We start from the raw sequence: 16,719 nt of genomic DNA, 5'->3' as shown, positions 1-16,719 counted from the left end.
GCTTCGGAGACACATGCAAGGAATTAGTCACTGTGTCTTACTGCAACAAAACCCTTTTCCTTCCCTGAACGCAACAGCTCCTCTCCCTGCAATGGCCAGCTAGCCACAGCTCTGGTGCAGGAGATGACCTACACCCCATGAGCCATCCCACCGTGGTTCGGAGCCAAAGCAGCTCCTTGCACGATGTTAAAGAAGAGAAGAAGTCAATGCACAGCTCAGGGAACCCCCCTGCAAGACGCTTGGCCCCCGGCTGATTTCCCATAGGGGACCAGGCTTTGCTTTTCGGTGCGGAGCTCCCAGGGCTCATCCTGATCGTTATTTTTACATCCTTTGCATCTCATCCAAAGCGAGAGGTTCGGGGTTAACGGGGAAGGAGAACCTGGTGTTGGTGAAATCGTTCGGCCGTCGGATGAGCCCGTGGGCAGCTCTCCTCTGCCGCGGATCATGGCTCCAGCAAGAGGCTGGAAAACCACAAGCGGGATTTAAAAGGAGCAGGGAGGGGGAGAGGGAACAGCAGGTTTGTTTTCCAGGGCAGCTGAGCCATGCTGATGGCTTGCTGCCACCGAAAAAAAGAAAAAAAGACCTTTTTCCCCTTTATGCTCACGCTTGCTCTTGTCCTACTGTGAGCTGCTTCAAAGAGCTAACCGGTACAAACGCTAACCTTGCGCCTAGTTTTGCACTCTTCCCTGCCAAAAGAAAAAGAAGAAAACTGAACAATTTTTTATTTTTCACTGTGGTTAGGACCAGCACAAGGCAGTCGGGTGGTCTCGGTTGGGCCACTACATTTTTAGCATCCTACTGATAGCAGCAGTGGTTTCTGGGGTCCCGGAAAGCCGGACAGAAGTCAGGTTGTGTCTCCTCCTCACACATAGAAAAAGATTGCCTCATTTTCCAGGAATTAGGAATATGTCAGAGGTGGGGGTAAATCCTGCCTTTGATTGTGGACGGCTGTATCCGGGTAGGATCTGGGCAGTTTCTGCAGCACTAAATACTAATTCTTTGCTTTCTGGAAGCACGGGGAGGTGCAGCCAAACTCCCCTATAGCAACACACACAAATACCATTTTTAAGCCGCTTATTACTTTATAAAGAGATTATTTCCTTTTTTCCCCCCCTCCAGCATCAATCATCGTGACAAGATCCGTTTATTTTAAAACATACATCCTGCAGCCTAAAACCCAGCCTTTCCTATAGGAAGATCCCGAGCAGTGTACAGGAGAGCGCAGTGCATATACGCTATATATATATTAAAAAATAAATATATATATATATGTATAAAAATATATATATAATATTGCTGGAAACACCGGTAGCAATTATTCAGGTTTCTAACCCTGATTTTTGCAAAGGAAGGTTTAAAATGAAGACGCGATGCTGAGCATCCCAACCCGCCGGGGCAGCGGTGCCGAAGCCGGCTCCTTTCTCCTCGGCAGAGCCGGCGCCGTGACGTCAGGGTGTTTTTCTGCAGAGCTCGCAGGATGTTGCAGCCGGCCAAGAGCTGTGTTTATGTTGATAACATTACAAGTATTTCCTCTCCGTTTCCGAAACCAGCAGGGAGGGAGCCGAGGGGGAAGGGAGACTCGGGTTTCTCCAGCTTTGGGGTAGGACTCTTGAGGCCTTTTATGTTAAGAAGCGGGTAACGGCGTACCGCTGGCATTTATTTATACTGCATTTGGGAATAGGGAGTGTTTAATAGCAGGGGCTGGGAGCCGGGAGCTGGGCTGGCACAGCCCTCCCCTTGCGCAGGGCTCTTTCGTTTGCTTTCTGCTCTGGATCCGGTTTTAAGGTGATAAAGCGGCGCTGGCAGCTGATTGCCGGTCACAGGAGCAGCTCCCAGGATTTTTGTGTAATGATCTACCCAGCAAGCCGTGATGCTCTCTGGGCTGCCCGGCATCCTGTTTCTTTTGACATTCACAGTAGTAAAGCCATAAAAACTGAGGATCCGCATGGACCGCCTACATCCAGCTTTCTTCACGAAAATGGGGCAAGGCTTGGGGAAATTGGGTATTCTCTCCCCTTGCCAACCCTTTCCTCCTATTGCGATCCGCTCAAGGATCAATGAACTTATTAAATGTCATATCAAGGGGGTTTGAAAGGCAGGCAGCTGCCTGCCCGCTGCTGTAATTCCAGGGCATCGGAGCTACGCTGCCGGCTCAGCGAAGGAGGGACCTGCATCATCCCACCGTCCCGAAGGGGTTTTGCAGCCAGTGCCCGTGGCTGGTCCAGGCGTCACCTTCAGCTCTCATCCATGTGGCAATCACGGTCATGCAAATAAAACCAAGCTCTTTTATTGTATGTGGGTTACTTCCCTGTAACAGAGGGCAGAAAGAAGAGGGGATTCACAGCTTTTAATTCCTTCCACCTACCCTCCATGTCCTGTTTTTGATACCAAGGGAAAATATGTTGAGGATGGGGCAGAAGAGCTTCGGAGGCCAACGGGACATTCGGCTGTTGGCCTTAGGGAGGGGGTGCGGGGTCGGTGTGGGCTAACCCATTGGTCTTTCCTTCCTTAACTTTCTCAAAAGGACTCCAGGGACCACAGACAGGAGAGGAACCAGGTCCCCTGGGGTCCAGTCCCAGCTCTGCCACCCCTTTGCTGAGCAACCATGAAAAAATTGTCATTCCCCTGGTATTTGAGGTGTACTGCAAGAGCTGGAGCAGCCAGCTCAAAAGATCCTTGAAGCCAGTAAGAAAGGCTTGGAAGAGATTAAGATCTGTATGGTTTTTCAATGATCGGTTAATTATGGGCCAGGTGGTGAGGAGCAAGATCTCAGTGTTCGGAGCCGGCAGGATGCCGGCGCAGTGGGACCGTCCCTGTTAGCGACTGGTTTGTTGGCTCTTGGGGCAAACTGCTGCTGCGGAGCTAGCGCTGGCATAGCTGTAGGGTTCCCAAATGAATGGGATCCCAAATGAGCGGAATCCCAAATGAATGGGATCCCAAATGAACAGGAATTCCAAATGGAGAACAGGAATTCCAAATGAACAGGAATTCCAAATGAACAGGATCACAAATGAACAGGATCACAAATGAATGGGATCCCAAATGAGTGGGATCCCAAATGAACAGGAATTCCAAATGAACTGGATCCCAAAAGAATGGGATCCCAAATGAACGGGATCCTAAATGAACATGATCCCAAATGAACATGATCCCAAATGAACAGGATCCCAAATGAACAGGAACTGTCATTTTGAGAACGGGACGGGGGGAAGAGGAAAGGAGCCACATCCACTACGAGAATGGCGTTTCTATACAAATATGCATCAAAACACAGCGAACAGGCACTTTTTTCCCTACTAGTGTTTGCAGAAGAGCCAGGTCTTTCTCTTTACTTTGTTTTTGTTTTCTTGTTGGGGTAGTGACGGGTTTCTGGCGAGGGAAATGGTTGCGATGGCAAGACCTTGGCGCCTTCATCAGCCCCTGCGAGGTTGCAGGAGCATCTCAGTGCCGCCATTATGTTCCTTTGGAGGTTCAGCTTGGACTTAGGGTCCTTCTGCCTTTGCACGTGGGTCCGATGATGAGGAGCGCCCTATTTCTGTGGGTTTCCACAGTGGGATGCTCGAAGGATCTGTCTCCTGCAGCGAGTTGCTTTCATTCTTGCTGGCTGCGCAGCTTCGTGTGCCTCCCAGTTGCAATTAAGCACAGAGAGGACACGAGCTCCCTTTCCTGCACTGGGCGGGTGGAAAACCTCTTTGGCTTAGGACCCTCTCAGCTCCAGAGTGCAATTGCTTGTTGAGTGGCCTTGGAGCAAAAGCCACTGGTGCACGTGCCGCTGTGCTTTTCCCCAAGCTCCAGCTGGGCTGGCTTGCCATCAGCCCTAAAAACATAGAATCACAGAATTGTGGAATCACAGAATGGTTTGGATTGGAGGGGACCTTTAAAGGTCACCTAGTCCAACGCCCCTGCTGCGGGCAGGGACATCTTCAACTAGATCAGGTCGCTCAGAGCCCCGTCCAACCTGACCTGGAATGTTTCCAGGGATGGGGCTCGACCTCTCTGGGCAACCTGGTCCAGTTTACACCCTCATTGTAAAAAATTTCTTCCTTACAAACACTGGATTTTCTCTCCAAAGCCAAAACTGTTTAGACCAAGCGCATCTCAGACTCTGGCAGGCGGTTGAACAAGTTGTGTGGGGTGTGTTAAGCACCAAGAGTGGAGCATGTCATCAAAACCCTACCGGTTGCGGGTTTTCTGGACATCCCACCCTGGAGCAGAGCCTCACGGGAGGCATTGCAGGACCAGCCCCGCTCTCACCAAGCGGCAGGAGAACTGAGTCAGTTCAAATTCATCCAGACAGATATTTTAACCGGTGATGAAACCCTCTGGAAAGTTGGCTGCTCGCAACAGTGTGACCCCTTGGAGAAAGCCCTGCCCCAGGACTGGCCGTGGAGGGAGCCCAAGGAAAGCTCTTATCTCTGGAGCTTGGTTTCCTTCTGGTTCAGGGTTTGTCTGACCTTTTGATCACTGAGTAAGTTCACTTTTTGCCAGGTTTTCTTTCGGGGGGGAGGAAAAACATGTAAGTGGGTGGTGCTGGTGGGAGGATACTCCTGGGTGGGGTGGGGAGGATCTTGTATTTCTGATATCGTTTCCAGCGCGTTGATGACTTCAGTGTTGTCCTTTTGCCCAGAGTTTGGGATGGGTCTAGATTGAAGCAGATTTAAATAAATACAATGAGAACAAACAACACGAGATGTATTTAAGAGGAGGAGGCTTAGACCGTGTATCGGGAATAAAACTCTTTCTTGGCAGCGTGACGAGTTGACTTGGCGGCGAGATCTCGCAGCCTTCTCCCAGGAGATGCTGAAGATGCAACGGGATGCGTGACAAAAGCCTGAAGGACAGGAGAGAGTCGTACAGCAGCTGCTGGTCGATGGCATGTAGCAGAGCCGTCTCCGAGCCCGCTCTGGGCTCGCAGCAGATGCGAGATGCTGACCCGTCCTTGGGAGGCCCCGGGGTCTGGGGCTTGGCAGCTTTGGGCTCTCTTCTGGCCAGGATGATGACGTCTCACATCTCACTGTCGTTTGCCTCAGCCTCTGGACCCGTATCTGTTTGGGAGGAGATAACAATACCCATTTCTCAGGAGCTTTTTGAGGTCTAAAGAGGAAAGAAATCACCATAAAAACCTTGTATTTAAAAGGGCTGGGGGAGAAAGCCTGGGGGAAGCAACTCTACTGATGTCATCGTCCTGTAATTTTGCAGGACATTTCCTGGGAAGAAACGTACAGTACAATGAATGTGCTTGCAGATGATCTTGGATTATTTATGGGTATTTGTTTCGTCCGCACGTGCAGGGAATCTGATGGGGTTTGAATGGAGCTGAGCCTGGCCTCATGCGGGTGTTCTGCCCGCGCCTGGTAACAGGCAGGGGCTTCAGTGAGCGGGCAGGGATCCGCTGGATCTGCAGGAGGAGCTGAGCTCTCCTTCTTCCCTGCCTCCGGTTCCTGGGCATTTTGGATCAAGGTTCCTTGTCGTGGTCTTCACGTGTATTGCATTTCAGTTTGCTCAAAGTACACTCATTTGCAGACCATTATATGAACACGTTATTAATTTCCTTTAAGACCAGGTACTTATCTCTGGTGCTCAGCTTCATAGCTCGTTCCTCTCGTGCTCTCCCACGTTTTGCTCATTCCCTGCTTCATCTCTGGTCACCTTTGCTGGTCCACTGGGATGTCTCCATGCGCCCTCCAGTTGGGAACATATGAACATATTGGTAAATCCTTCCCATCCACATGCCTGCAGGGACTCCAGCCAAACATTCACTCCTCCCTTCCAGCTCTACACACGCCAGATGCACAGCAGCGTCCCCAGTTTGAATTATTTTGGGATGATATTGCATGAGGGTTTAAATAACTGTTCTTTGCTCTCTTCCCCAGGTCAACATGGATTTGTGGTTTTTTCTCCTTTTGCTCGGAAGTGGCCTGATAAGCGTAGGTGCTAACAACATTACAACAGGTAAACTACACTCGTTGTCTCCTCTCTTTTGTCCCTAAACCATCTTTAGGATCAAAGGAGTAAGTGCTCGCATGCTCGGTGACTTACCCTTTCTGCCCTCCACTTAACTGTAATATTAAGTGTCAAAAAGAGGGTGATGGGCTGCAGGTGCTCATAAATGGCACCTGCGGGTCTTACCTCTAGCAAATACTGATCCTCTCTTACGGGGGCTGTAACCTTTGTACCTCCTCAATACCATAATACGTATTCAAGTTACCTGCTTTTACAGGCTGTGCATCATCGTGCTGTGCAAAGCACTCCCTGTCCTGGACTTGGGATTTTTTGGCCGTTTATCCTTGTAGTTACAGTCGCGCAAATGTCCAGCATCTAAACCCTCCAGTGCTGCAGAAGGGTATCTCATGGAGGTTCCCTTGTGCTTTCTCCTCTCGCAGAGCCACCCACGACAGTGCCCACCTCCCCCAGGAGCCCCACCAAAGCTCCTACAGCAGGTCCTGAGGATGCGACTACGACGAGTGCAAACAGCCTCAACATTAGCACTCCAGTGACTGTTTCTACCATGGCGTCAAAGCCACCTACAACCACAGCCACCAGGATCTCCCCCAAAACCACCACTCTCAGCCTCAACACCTCCACCCTGGGGACAACCGTGCCCGTGCCTCCAGCCACCTCCCTGCTACCCAGCGTGACACCGTCTGCTCCGCGCACCACTCTCCCCAGCACAGAAGCGGAGACGACAGAGAGGAATTTCAGTGCGACAGTGACAACGCAAGAGACCTCTTCCGCTGCCCACAACGGTAGGCATCTCCTTCACCTCTTCTTCTCCAGGCCACCCCAAAGCCTCTGGATTTGTTTCTTTGCTCTTCTTTTGTTTTACTGAACAAAAGGGAATGAGAAGACACTTTGGGGCAAATTCCGTGGTGATACGAAACAATATAACTCCCTGAACTGACCAGATCGGTAGAGATTTGTCCTACCGAAGGTTTGGGCTTCTTGCCAAGATGCTGGGGCACCAGAAACCCTAGGATCTCGTTCCACTTTTGTCACAGATGAATTTCATCGCTTTTTGTGGTTTCCGGAGTGTGAAACAGGGCTAGTGCTGCACAGCTCCCAGGTGCTGGCTGAAAAGTTGATCCGTAACGGGTCTGTGTAGGCAATAGCAATAAATCACTCCGGGTTGTTGCTCAGCTGCAGAGCTTGGGTTATCCAGAGTGGTGCTACATTTATTTGTATTTTGGTAGCCACCATGGGCTCAAGTCATGCTTTTTGGCACTGTACAAGCACACACAACTGTAAGGATGTAAGTGTCCCAAAGTCCCTGTCCCAAAGGGTGTAAGGCTTAGACTAGAGGTGGCCAACCAGGGGTGAGATCCAGCTCCTGAGGAAAGCTGGTAAATTGGCTCATTATCCAAAATTAGCCAAGCTGGGGATGAAGGATATGTGGTAGGATGGTGTTGGCCCATCTGGTAGAGTAATCTGTATGCTCCACCCGATGGTTGCTAAACTTCTTGCAGACACAAGCCACACATGATTTGATAAATCACCTGAAGGTGCTCTCTCTCCACCGTGATGAGCGCCAGGAGCAATGCGGTGAGACCTTATTGAGCAGAGTATTCCATGCGCTGGATGTCTGTGTCCTGCATTTGCTGGCACATCTGATGATGGGATGGACGCCCCATCCCTGGAAGTGTTCAAGGTCAGGTCAGATGGGGCTTTGAGCAACCTGATCTAGTGAAAGATGTCCTTGCCCACAACAGGGGAGTTGGACTAGATGATCTTTGAAGTCCCTTCCAACCCAAACCATTCTGTGATTCTATGCTTACGTTATCAGTTTTTTCCCCATTACTTGGGCCACTTCAAGCTTTGAAAGGTCTGGATGAGCAAGAGTTGTCTCTATTGCCATCCTGCTGTCATTCCCTTCTTGGCACATCATAAAAGTGGCCCCTAAGAATGTAGAGTTTGGCTGCTCAATGTACGTTAAGAGCAAAAACGAGGCAAAAAGAGGCTGAGGTGACCAGAAATCTAAGCTGATCTGTGATTCTTCAGCCATGGTTTGCCCATTGCTGCATCGTTTGAGACCCAGCTTTGATACTACATGCCTCTCAGTTGCAACAGTTACGTAGCAGTGCCTGCTAAAGATTATAGTGAAAGCCTTGGCAGTGCAGGATTTAGTGGAAAAACAGGATGGGTAACTTAGTGGTGGGGTAGAAAAGACTGCAGGAAGATAATACTGGAGTTAATGCAGGGAGATGTCAAGTGTATATTCCTTAAGAATAAATTTCTCAAGGGATATTGGGTGTTGGGTATCTAAACCCCTCTTCATGTCAGTGAGATGTGTGTGCCCTCTTCCTCTGGGCATCTTTGGAAACCGCAGCCCGTGAAGCTGCAGTGAAGTTGTCTTTGCTACCAACATAGGAAGGGATGTGGCTGAAGGAAGTTTGCAACCTGACTTTCTTAGTATCCTGCCATCCCCAAACTCATCCAGCTTCCTTTCAAACACAAATCCTCAAGGCTTTTTTGCAGAGTGAAGGAGTCCAGAGTAACCTTAGATACCTGCACGGTCCAAGCTTAGAGTAAACGTAGCCTTCGAATGGGAGCAATGGAGGCAAAAGCCTTAATACTGCTAAGATCTGGATTTTGCAATACGATGTCTGCTAGCGGGGGACTGTGAATTTATCATTTTTGTGTCTTTCCTACTTTTTTATGGCTTGGGTTACTGGTTTTGGTGAACTCCCTTGGTGTACGCCATGACACGTTGGCCATGACCATCAAGGCCAAATGTGGCTTCTCACTTGATGTCAGTCCCTAGAACAAATGACCAATGATTCTTTCTTTATTTCAAGTAATTTGTCAAGGAGCTAAATTAGTTTTAGGGCTGCCCTTGCCATTAATCTTAATGGGAAATTTGGATATCAGTCATGGAAGAATTAAGTGGTGCTCAAGAGAGGGACAGGGGCAGAAGGCACCGCATGAATTACACGTTGTACAGGCAGTTCCTGCTTCTCCAAACCTACCAAGATTGTCCTCAAGCCCATGCTGCAGCTCTTCAGGGGCGTAAAACAGGGGCGTGGGGTGCCTGTGCCAGCAGCGTTGCGGCAGGAGAGCTGGGCTGTGCTCTCATCAGCACGGGTTTGTTCTGGTTTCCTCTAGATGAGAAAAGCAGCGGGTAGAGGCTTTCCTTGGATGCTCATCATCCCCATCCCTGAGCCCAGCTGCTCTTAATTGAACTCTTGGCTCAGCTGCTCTTTTAAAATTGTACATAAGTGTTATCTCATAATATTTGGGTGCTAATGAGTGACACCAGTGACTTGCTGGTTATAGGGTTAAACAGACTGTGTTACCAATTAAGAGCGGTAAGTTGTGTTTATCAGTGTTATAGCTCAGCTTCAGCTCCCTGCTCTGCTGGCAAAAAGTTGGGTTTTGTTCCTTTTTCCTTGTTATTAAGTGAAGGCTGAAATTTGTTTTAACATCCTGGCTTTGTAGCTGGTGTTTTAAAGGAAAGATTTACAAGATGATGATGAGAGTTACTAAATTTGTTACTGTCTTGGTCTTTGATCCTTCCTGACTTATTAAAATGTATATTTCTTTGTTGCTAAGAGACTTTTGTTTTCTTTTTCTGCAGGTAACTCTGACAGAAGAGGTAAGAATTTTGTATTTCATCGCTCTTTAGTCAAGCCCTCAGTAAAAACATTTCCAGAAGTATTCTGCTATTAGATAGCTCTCCTTATGACACACTTCCAAACTTGCTTTTACAAAGCCTATCAAGCTCTTTAGAAGAGCTGGTGACACACTGATACCTTAATTTGTGTTGGGCTTTTCTTTTCAGAAATAAACAAATCCATACCAATTTGTACACGTCCTATTAGATATGACGAGTTCCTGCTGAACGCTCTGAAAATATCAGCATTACTGTCCCTGGAGTTGGATGGCCAAGATCTAAGAAGCCATTCAAGAAATTTCCTTCTTTTTTTACTTATGAATTGTCTTTATTGATTGTGACTTACCCTATTTGATCTGGACCCATTCTGCAAATGATGTGAATAATTATTATTCTCCTTAATTCTGTTGGCAAGCAGTAGCACAAATCCATTTCTTGGAATATAATAGCACTTAGGCACATTTTTCCATCTCTTCGTTCTGAGAACTGGCATCGCTACCAGAATATTCGCAATTACTCATTGCTTTAGCAGTGTAGAAGCGGATGGAGCGGAGGTACAGCCCGTCTGGTTGCTACCTATAGAAACACGCTTCCTCTGTGTGTTTTCATCATTGCTCTGATGGGTGTTTCAGCTTTGTAAACTCCACGGCAATCCGCTTCGTGCTGCTTGGTGTGCCAAACCTGCACCGTCCCGTAATGGTATAGAGGGAAAGACAGATGCTCTGCTATAGTTACTGTCGTACACATTTGCACAGGGGAAATGAAGGGGACGCAGGTCTGAGGGCATTCATTTGAAATAATGGTTAAGGTGGTGTAGAAATATTCTGCGTAATTCTCTTGGATCTGGCATGGCTTAAGTGTTGTTTTGGGCTATCTCTGCCGTTGTTCATCTCTGTTCCTGAGAGCACAGAAATGAAAAATGGGAAGAAATCTGACTTCCTAGTGATGTTAATATTGCTAATATTAATATTGTCATTAATATTAATCAAGTAATTAATATTTTCCAAGTCGTGTGACTTGGAGGATTATTCTGGGGGGATATTTGCAATGATATTGCAAAATTAAAAGCTTTTCTAACAAAATGTTGATTGAGGGTTATTTTGAAGATGAGGAGCAGAAAACTACTTTTTATCCAAATTAGTGAAAATCTTGTGCCTCTTATTGCTGGCACTCATACTATCGCGTGAACGCACCCACCGTGGTGTACCTCAGCCACCAAGTACACTTTGACAACTGATTATTTAAGACTCAGGAAACAAGTAGCCCTTTTATTTCCACCCCCCTCCCAAATCGGCGTTGGCAGAAGAATCTCTGCAAGCTTCGGGGCTGTTGGGTGATGGAGCTGCCTGTGCTGGGGTGTCAGTGCCCAGCAGGGCAGCGTGGAAGGATGTTTGCAGGTGGCTCTGCTCGCCCTGGTCTTCTGATTTGGGGTCAGAAGGGGATTTTTCCTGAAGTCAGACTGATGGAAATTAGTGGTTTGCCTTTTCCAGCAGCACCCAACTCTCGCAGTGTCTGCAAGTCCTTCCCCATCCCCTTTTAGAGACCGTGGCCTTTTAGGGCATCCGTAAGGTCTTTTTCTGCTGCAGCTGCTAACGAGACGGTTTAATCCTTCGCAAGCCTGGAAGGAGAGGCTAACTCAGGCGTCCTTGGCAGGGCTCGCTAAAAAGTCTTGCCTGCTTTCCCCAGGGGAAGAGAGTAAAGCTGCACAAATATTTATGACTTTAGGCTTCAGGCTCAGTCTCCACGTCTGAGACAGCCGTGGGGATGTATCAGCAACACAGATCCCTTCCCAGTGGGGCAGTGTGGATGAGAAGTGCCCTGCCTTCTCCTGCTCGGTGCCTAGAGTTGGTATGATTGATAAAGCAGTCATTTCAGTAAGCAGAAAACCCTGGGCCTTGGCTGGAGAGACGCTAATGCCTCCTGGTGTGCCGCCTCCTGGTGTGCCGCCTCCTGGTGTGCCACCTCCTGGTGTGCCACCTCCTGAAGGGATCACCCGACAGTTGCACCATAGAATCACAGAATGGTTTGGGTTGGAAGGGACTTTCAAAGATCATCCAGTCCAACCCCCCTGCTATGGGCAGGGACATCTTCCACTAGATCAGGTTGCTCAGAGCCCCGTCCAACCTGACCTGGAATGTTCCCAGGGATGGGGCATCTACCACCTCTCTGGGCAACCTGGGCCAGTGTTTCACCACCCTCATTGGAAAACATTTCATCCTTAAATCTAGCCTAAATCTCCCCTCTTTTAGTTTAAAACCATTCCCCCTTGTCCTGTCGCAACAGGCCCTGCTAAAAAGTCTGTCCCCATCTTTCTCATAGGCCGCCTTTAAGTACTGAAAGGCCGCAATAAGGTCTCCCCGGAGCCTTCTCTTCTCCAGGCTGCACAACCCCAACTCTCTCAGCCTTTCTTCATAGCAGAGCTGTTCCATCCCCCTGACCATTTTGGTGGCCTCCTCTGGACCCGCTCCAACAGGTCCCTGTCTCCTGTGCTGAGGACCCCCGAGCTGGACACAGTACTGCAGGTGGGGTCTCACCAGAGCAGAGTAGAGGGGGAGAACCTCCTCAACCTGCTGGCCACCCTTCTTTTGATGCAGCCCAGGATACAGTTGGCTTTCTGGGCTGCGAGCGCACATTGCTGGCTCATTTTTCGTCCACCGGTACCCCCAAGTCCTTCTCGGCAGGGCTGCTCTCCATCCCTCCATCCCCCAGCCTGTATTGATACCAGGGGTTGCCCTGACCCAGGTGCAGGACCTTGCACTCAGCTTCGTTGAACTTCATGAGGTTCCCACAAGCGCAGAAAGGGCCATGCCTACCTTCCAGAAAGGCATCCAGGCATGATTTGAAGAAAGAAGGCAACGAACCCTCTCCTGTTTCCCTATGGACAGGTTGAAATAATGCGTCCATATCCCACCAGGATGGATAGAAAGCAGCAGAGAGACCTGGAGCTCAGGAGGATCCTCTGGCTTTGAGACATCGCTCTGCTTGTTGCATACTTCTCCCAACGCTCCTCACTGCCATGGTAGCACCTTGTAGGAGATGGGGCTCGAGGACCAGTCTGGCCTTGTCCCGAGCTTGTGTGCATGCATGCGACGCACTCCCGAGGGAGTGATTTAAGGTGTTCTGTGAATACACTCACGGGTTTATCCTGAGCCGCGGTGTCTGGTGTGGCTTCTTCTTCCACCTCCCAAATATGAGCAGGAAGGAAATATTGCAGGAAAACAAATAGAGGTTGCATCATGGATCTGCTCCTGCAGGCTCTTTGTGATGTTTGCAGGGAACGTAGCTGGCCTGTGATTTAAACTCTGCTTGGGATCTAAGAGAGAGGATTTAAACGCTTGCTTCTGCCCTGCTGCCCCTCTGCAACCACTTTGCAGGATTTGCTTTTCCAGGAGCTCCGCATCTTGTGTGCTGGGGGTTTTATTTAAGAAATATTTACCCTACATCTTTGCTTCCATTTCTTTTACCCCCTTTTTTTTTTTTTGCTTATGATCCCGTAGTTTCTTGTCTGCTCGATTTGACTCCAGTTTTATGGGCAGGCATTGACAGCGATGAGCAAGGAGGGCTGCCCAGCCCTGCTGGGCGGCTGCGCCCGAGTCTGTGTGATGTATAGGGGACAGCCTATAGACTGCTATTTAGCACCTCTACCTACATTTGGAGACATGATCTTGAGCATCAGAAGATGGTTTGCTGGCTCCTCAGAGGTGCTAGGACAAGATTTAAGCATCCCAATATCTTCCAGGCTCTGGACCGAGGTGGATGCTCCAGCACTGCAGGTCTCTGGAAGCAGATGGTTGTGTCCTTGTCCCTTCTCCAAGCGAATTGCAAGCGTGAAACCCCCCAGGGCTGAGGCTTGAGCGGGACGGGAGCTGCAGGGGGGTTGGCACCGCTCGGCAGGGCTGGGTGGGGAAGGAGGGACCGGCTGGGGACTCTCCAGCTTGTTTCCTGCCTGGGCTTTGCTGGGTGGGCCGGGCAGCGCGCTGGCGGTTAGTGGCCACAGTGGAAAAGCTCTAACTCATCCAGACAGATGTGTTGAAAGAACGGCTGCAAAAAAAAAAAACAACCCCCAGGCTCCCTGCATCCTGCTGCCAGAGGCACCCCTGCCGAAACCCCTGCCCGTAAATCACGTCTCCTGCCAACCGGCGCTGCCGCAGCGGCCCCTGCCTGGCTCAGCACCGGTTAGGCTGAGCTTAACTCCATCCAAGGCAGCAGAAATGGTCCAGTGATGCGTAGTGGGGGCATAGCGCTGTGGGCTTTGTCACCTTCCCCTCCTCCAGCCAGGACGGTGATGATGGTTATGATCAGAGGTCTCAAGGGAAAGCACGTTAGAGGAGAGGCAAGGGCTGGCTGTGGTTGGGCTAAGATGCTCCCTGGTTGCTTTGCCTTCCTGATCTTGCTTTTGGAAAGCCTCTCGGTGGGTAATGCTAAGGCTCAAGCAGCTACCGAGCATGCAGGAGGCAGAAATGCTTCCCAATAAATTCCTTGGCTTTTTGCTGCTGGGCTGGGGGAGATGCCGACACATGAGGACAGTAGATGGAAAGAACAAAGACATGCAAGACTGGGAGGATTTCGTGTTTTTATTTGCCATACCAGGTCGTTGCCTTCAAATCATTACACAGAAATTGTATCTTTTGGTCCTAATAACATTTCTAGACCTCATGACCACAGAGGGGCAAATGCAGAAATATAACCAGAGTGTCCCTTGGTAGCTCAGTAGACAGAGGTGGACAAAATAAATCCCACCTAAGAAAATCTGCTGGTTAAAATTGCTGAGACACATGGAGCAGGAATATGCCCTGGCAGGGAAACGGATGCACAGAAGGTGGAAAGGGGGGTCATGCCCTGCAGTCTCGGGGGGCCGAGACACGATGCGGTGGCCCATACAGATTGAGCAAGCTGATGGAAAATGAAAATACCCCCAGCTGGCGTCGCTGGCATCCACATTTATCTGAAAAAATGCCCTTCAGGGACATTTTCCTATCTGGTTAGCGTTGCTTGGCTTCCAACCCCATCTTGGTAATTTACTTGCGCTGACCACTGTTTCACTGACCTCCAGGCCAAATTACAAACAGCTTATTTAAAAAAAAAAATCTGTTGTGGGTCCCGGAGGATGGGAACGTTTCAGATGTGCCTAATCTAAGTGTGTTTGCAAGGTGCCTGCCCGTGAGGAGCGTCTGCAAGGGAGCGAACAACAAAGCGAGCCAAATTAGTTCATGCTCGGTGGCCTTGCGGTGCAGAGCGTGCAGGATGGGTTGTCTAACATCACCTCCTCTCTAAACTCAGTATTTCCAGGGAGGAAAGAAGTCCCAGCAGTAGCCACCTCTTTGCAATGAGCCAGCCAGATAAGTAGCTCAGTAGCCCTGAGCCTCTCCAGTAAACCTCAGCCTGAAGGTGTTCAGAGCCCAGGTGCAGCATGAAGCATCGCCCTCTTGTCCTATTTGACACTGAACTGGAAGCAAAATTGTGACCATTGTACAAATATAGTATCTGTGGGATCTTACAAAGGCCACACTTTACACCTATTTTAATATAAGGTTCCTTCTCATGCTATACCAAACTCATGGACCTGCTTAGAACTTCTTGTATGGATCCTTACGTCTCAGGCAGAAAACCTGCGGGTCCCCAGCTGATAGAGCAAACATCTATCAGTGGCTGGTGGGCCACCATGGGCACGTTCAATTGTGCAGAAGAAACCCCTAAAATAGCCCACTCACAACTTTCTCAGTCGCTATTTTCATCTATAAGGTCACAATTTCACAGTCAACAACTCTTAGAGAAGATAGTGGTTACAGGTTTTAATCTAATCGGAGTGTCTGAGATACGTGGTGCTCGCTCAGTCGTGCATCTGTCTTCACTGGCAGGCTGGACAAACGTAACCTTACTCAATACCTTTTTTTTATTACTATTATTTATTTTGCAAGCAGAAATTGTAGAGCTCTGCCCTATTAAATGATGACGCTGGATGTTTTTCAATGTTGATAACCATACCTTTCTTTTCCTATTGCAGATGAGACTCCAATTATAGCTGTGATGGTGGCCCTGTCTTCCCTTCTAGTCATAGTATTTATTATTATTGTGCTGTACATGTTAAGGTAAGAGATGCTTTATTGCTGACTTCCCTTGTTTGACAGAAATTAATTACTGAATGAACAGGAATAAGCCTTTTGTGCTGTTTCCTAAGCTAAAGGCTGACACAGCCAGCGTTTTAAAAAGAAACCTGTAAGGATAATGAAAATGAGGTTTGGGGTTACCTAGTAAATGATGCTTATTCCTTTCTCTATAAGGCTGATCCTCGTGTGGGGTAGTGCCTATTCTGCTACTGAAAGTGTCATATGTAGTAGGATAGATTAAACTAAAGTCCTATCAGTGCAGTTAAAAAGCAAGTAAGGTTTCCTTGCAAGGCTAAGGGTGTTGGATTGAGTAATCCGGGGAAGCTGAACATAGTGCTCGAGCTGGAAGGTCCTTTGCCTGTATAACCGGGTGTGTTATTCCTGGATTCCCATGTTGATACCGAATGTGATCCGACATCCAGTGCCAAGCTCTGATTTGGGTACCAGACCTGTACGTCGTGCCTGTGCATCTTCTGCTGCGAGGTGGCGTACGACCAGAGCTCATTAGGAGCGTGAGGTGATGCTGTAGCTGGAACTATAACACAACAGAGCCTTTTTAGGTCCATTTTTAAAAAATCCAAGCATCTGGGCTGCTCAAAATGTAGCATTCCCAGCTCCTGAGTGCATATCTGCTCAGCTAGAAGAGGGTGTTTATTCACCTGCAGTAAACATTTTAATTTACTCACCATTCTGGTGATTAAATAAGTAAAAAAAAAAAGAAAAAAACAATTTCCTTAGCAGTGGAAAAATTCCCTTCATCTCCTGGCTCTGGGCCTGCCCTCACAGTGGTGAACCTGATGGGAGTTTGACAGCAGCAGAGTTTGAGTCCTCCCCACCTGGCTTCCAGCCCTTAAAAAAAGGGTTTCTGTTCGCTGCTGCCTGCCCAGTGATTCAGCAAAACCCTTAACTTCAGGCAAACGGAGCGTAAGCATCTGCTTCAAGTTAAAAGCACGTGGAGAAGGGCTTTGCTGCAGAAGGACGGATCAGCCTGGGGTTTATATGCTT

General features: G+C 48.8%; 1 protein-coding gene across 7 annotated transcripts in view; it reads left to right on the top strand.

The window, feature by feature from the left end:
• Nucleotides 1-16,719, top strand: part of PTPRA (protein tyrosine phosphatase receptor type A) — a 127,220-nt gene that overhangs the window by 92,704 nt on the left and 17,797 nt on the right. For 6 of the 7 annotated variants that reach the window (XM_075148409.1, XM_075148407.1, XM_075148412.1 and 3 more), the window contains 4 exons: nucleotides 5,874-5,952; nucleotides 6,384-6,746; nucleotides 9,572-9,589; nucleotides 15,612-15,696. In XM_075148409.1, coding sequence (XP_075004510.1) covers nucleotides 5,874-5,952; nucleotides 6,384-6,746; nucleotides 9,572-9,589; nucleotides 15,612-15,696 — 545 coding nt within the window. Of the gene's footprint in view, nucleotides 1-4,237; nucleotides 4,469-5,873; nucleotides 5,953-6,383; nucleotides 6,747-9,571; nucleotides 9,590-15,611; nucleotides 15,697-16,719 lie in introns of those variants that run through there. The other variant, XM_075148413.1, reaches the window with a different exon arrangement.

Source organism: Calonectris borealis, chromosome 4 (genome assembly GCF_964195595.1).
Source record: "Calonectris borealis chromosome 4, bCalBor7.hap1.2, whole genome shotgun sequence".
Taxonomy (NCBI): Eukaryota; Metazoa; Chordata; class Aves; order Procellariiformes; family Procellariidae; genus Calonectris; species Calonectris borealis.
The sequence above is the reverse complement of the archived record's forward strand: the minus strand, read 5'-3'. Positions and strand labels throughout refer to the sequence as shown.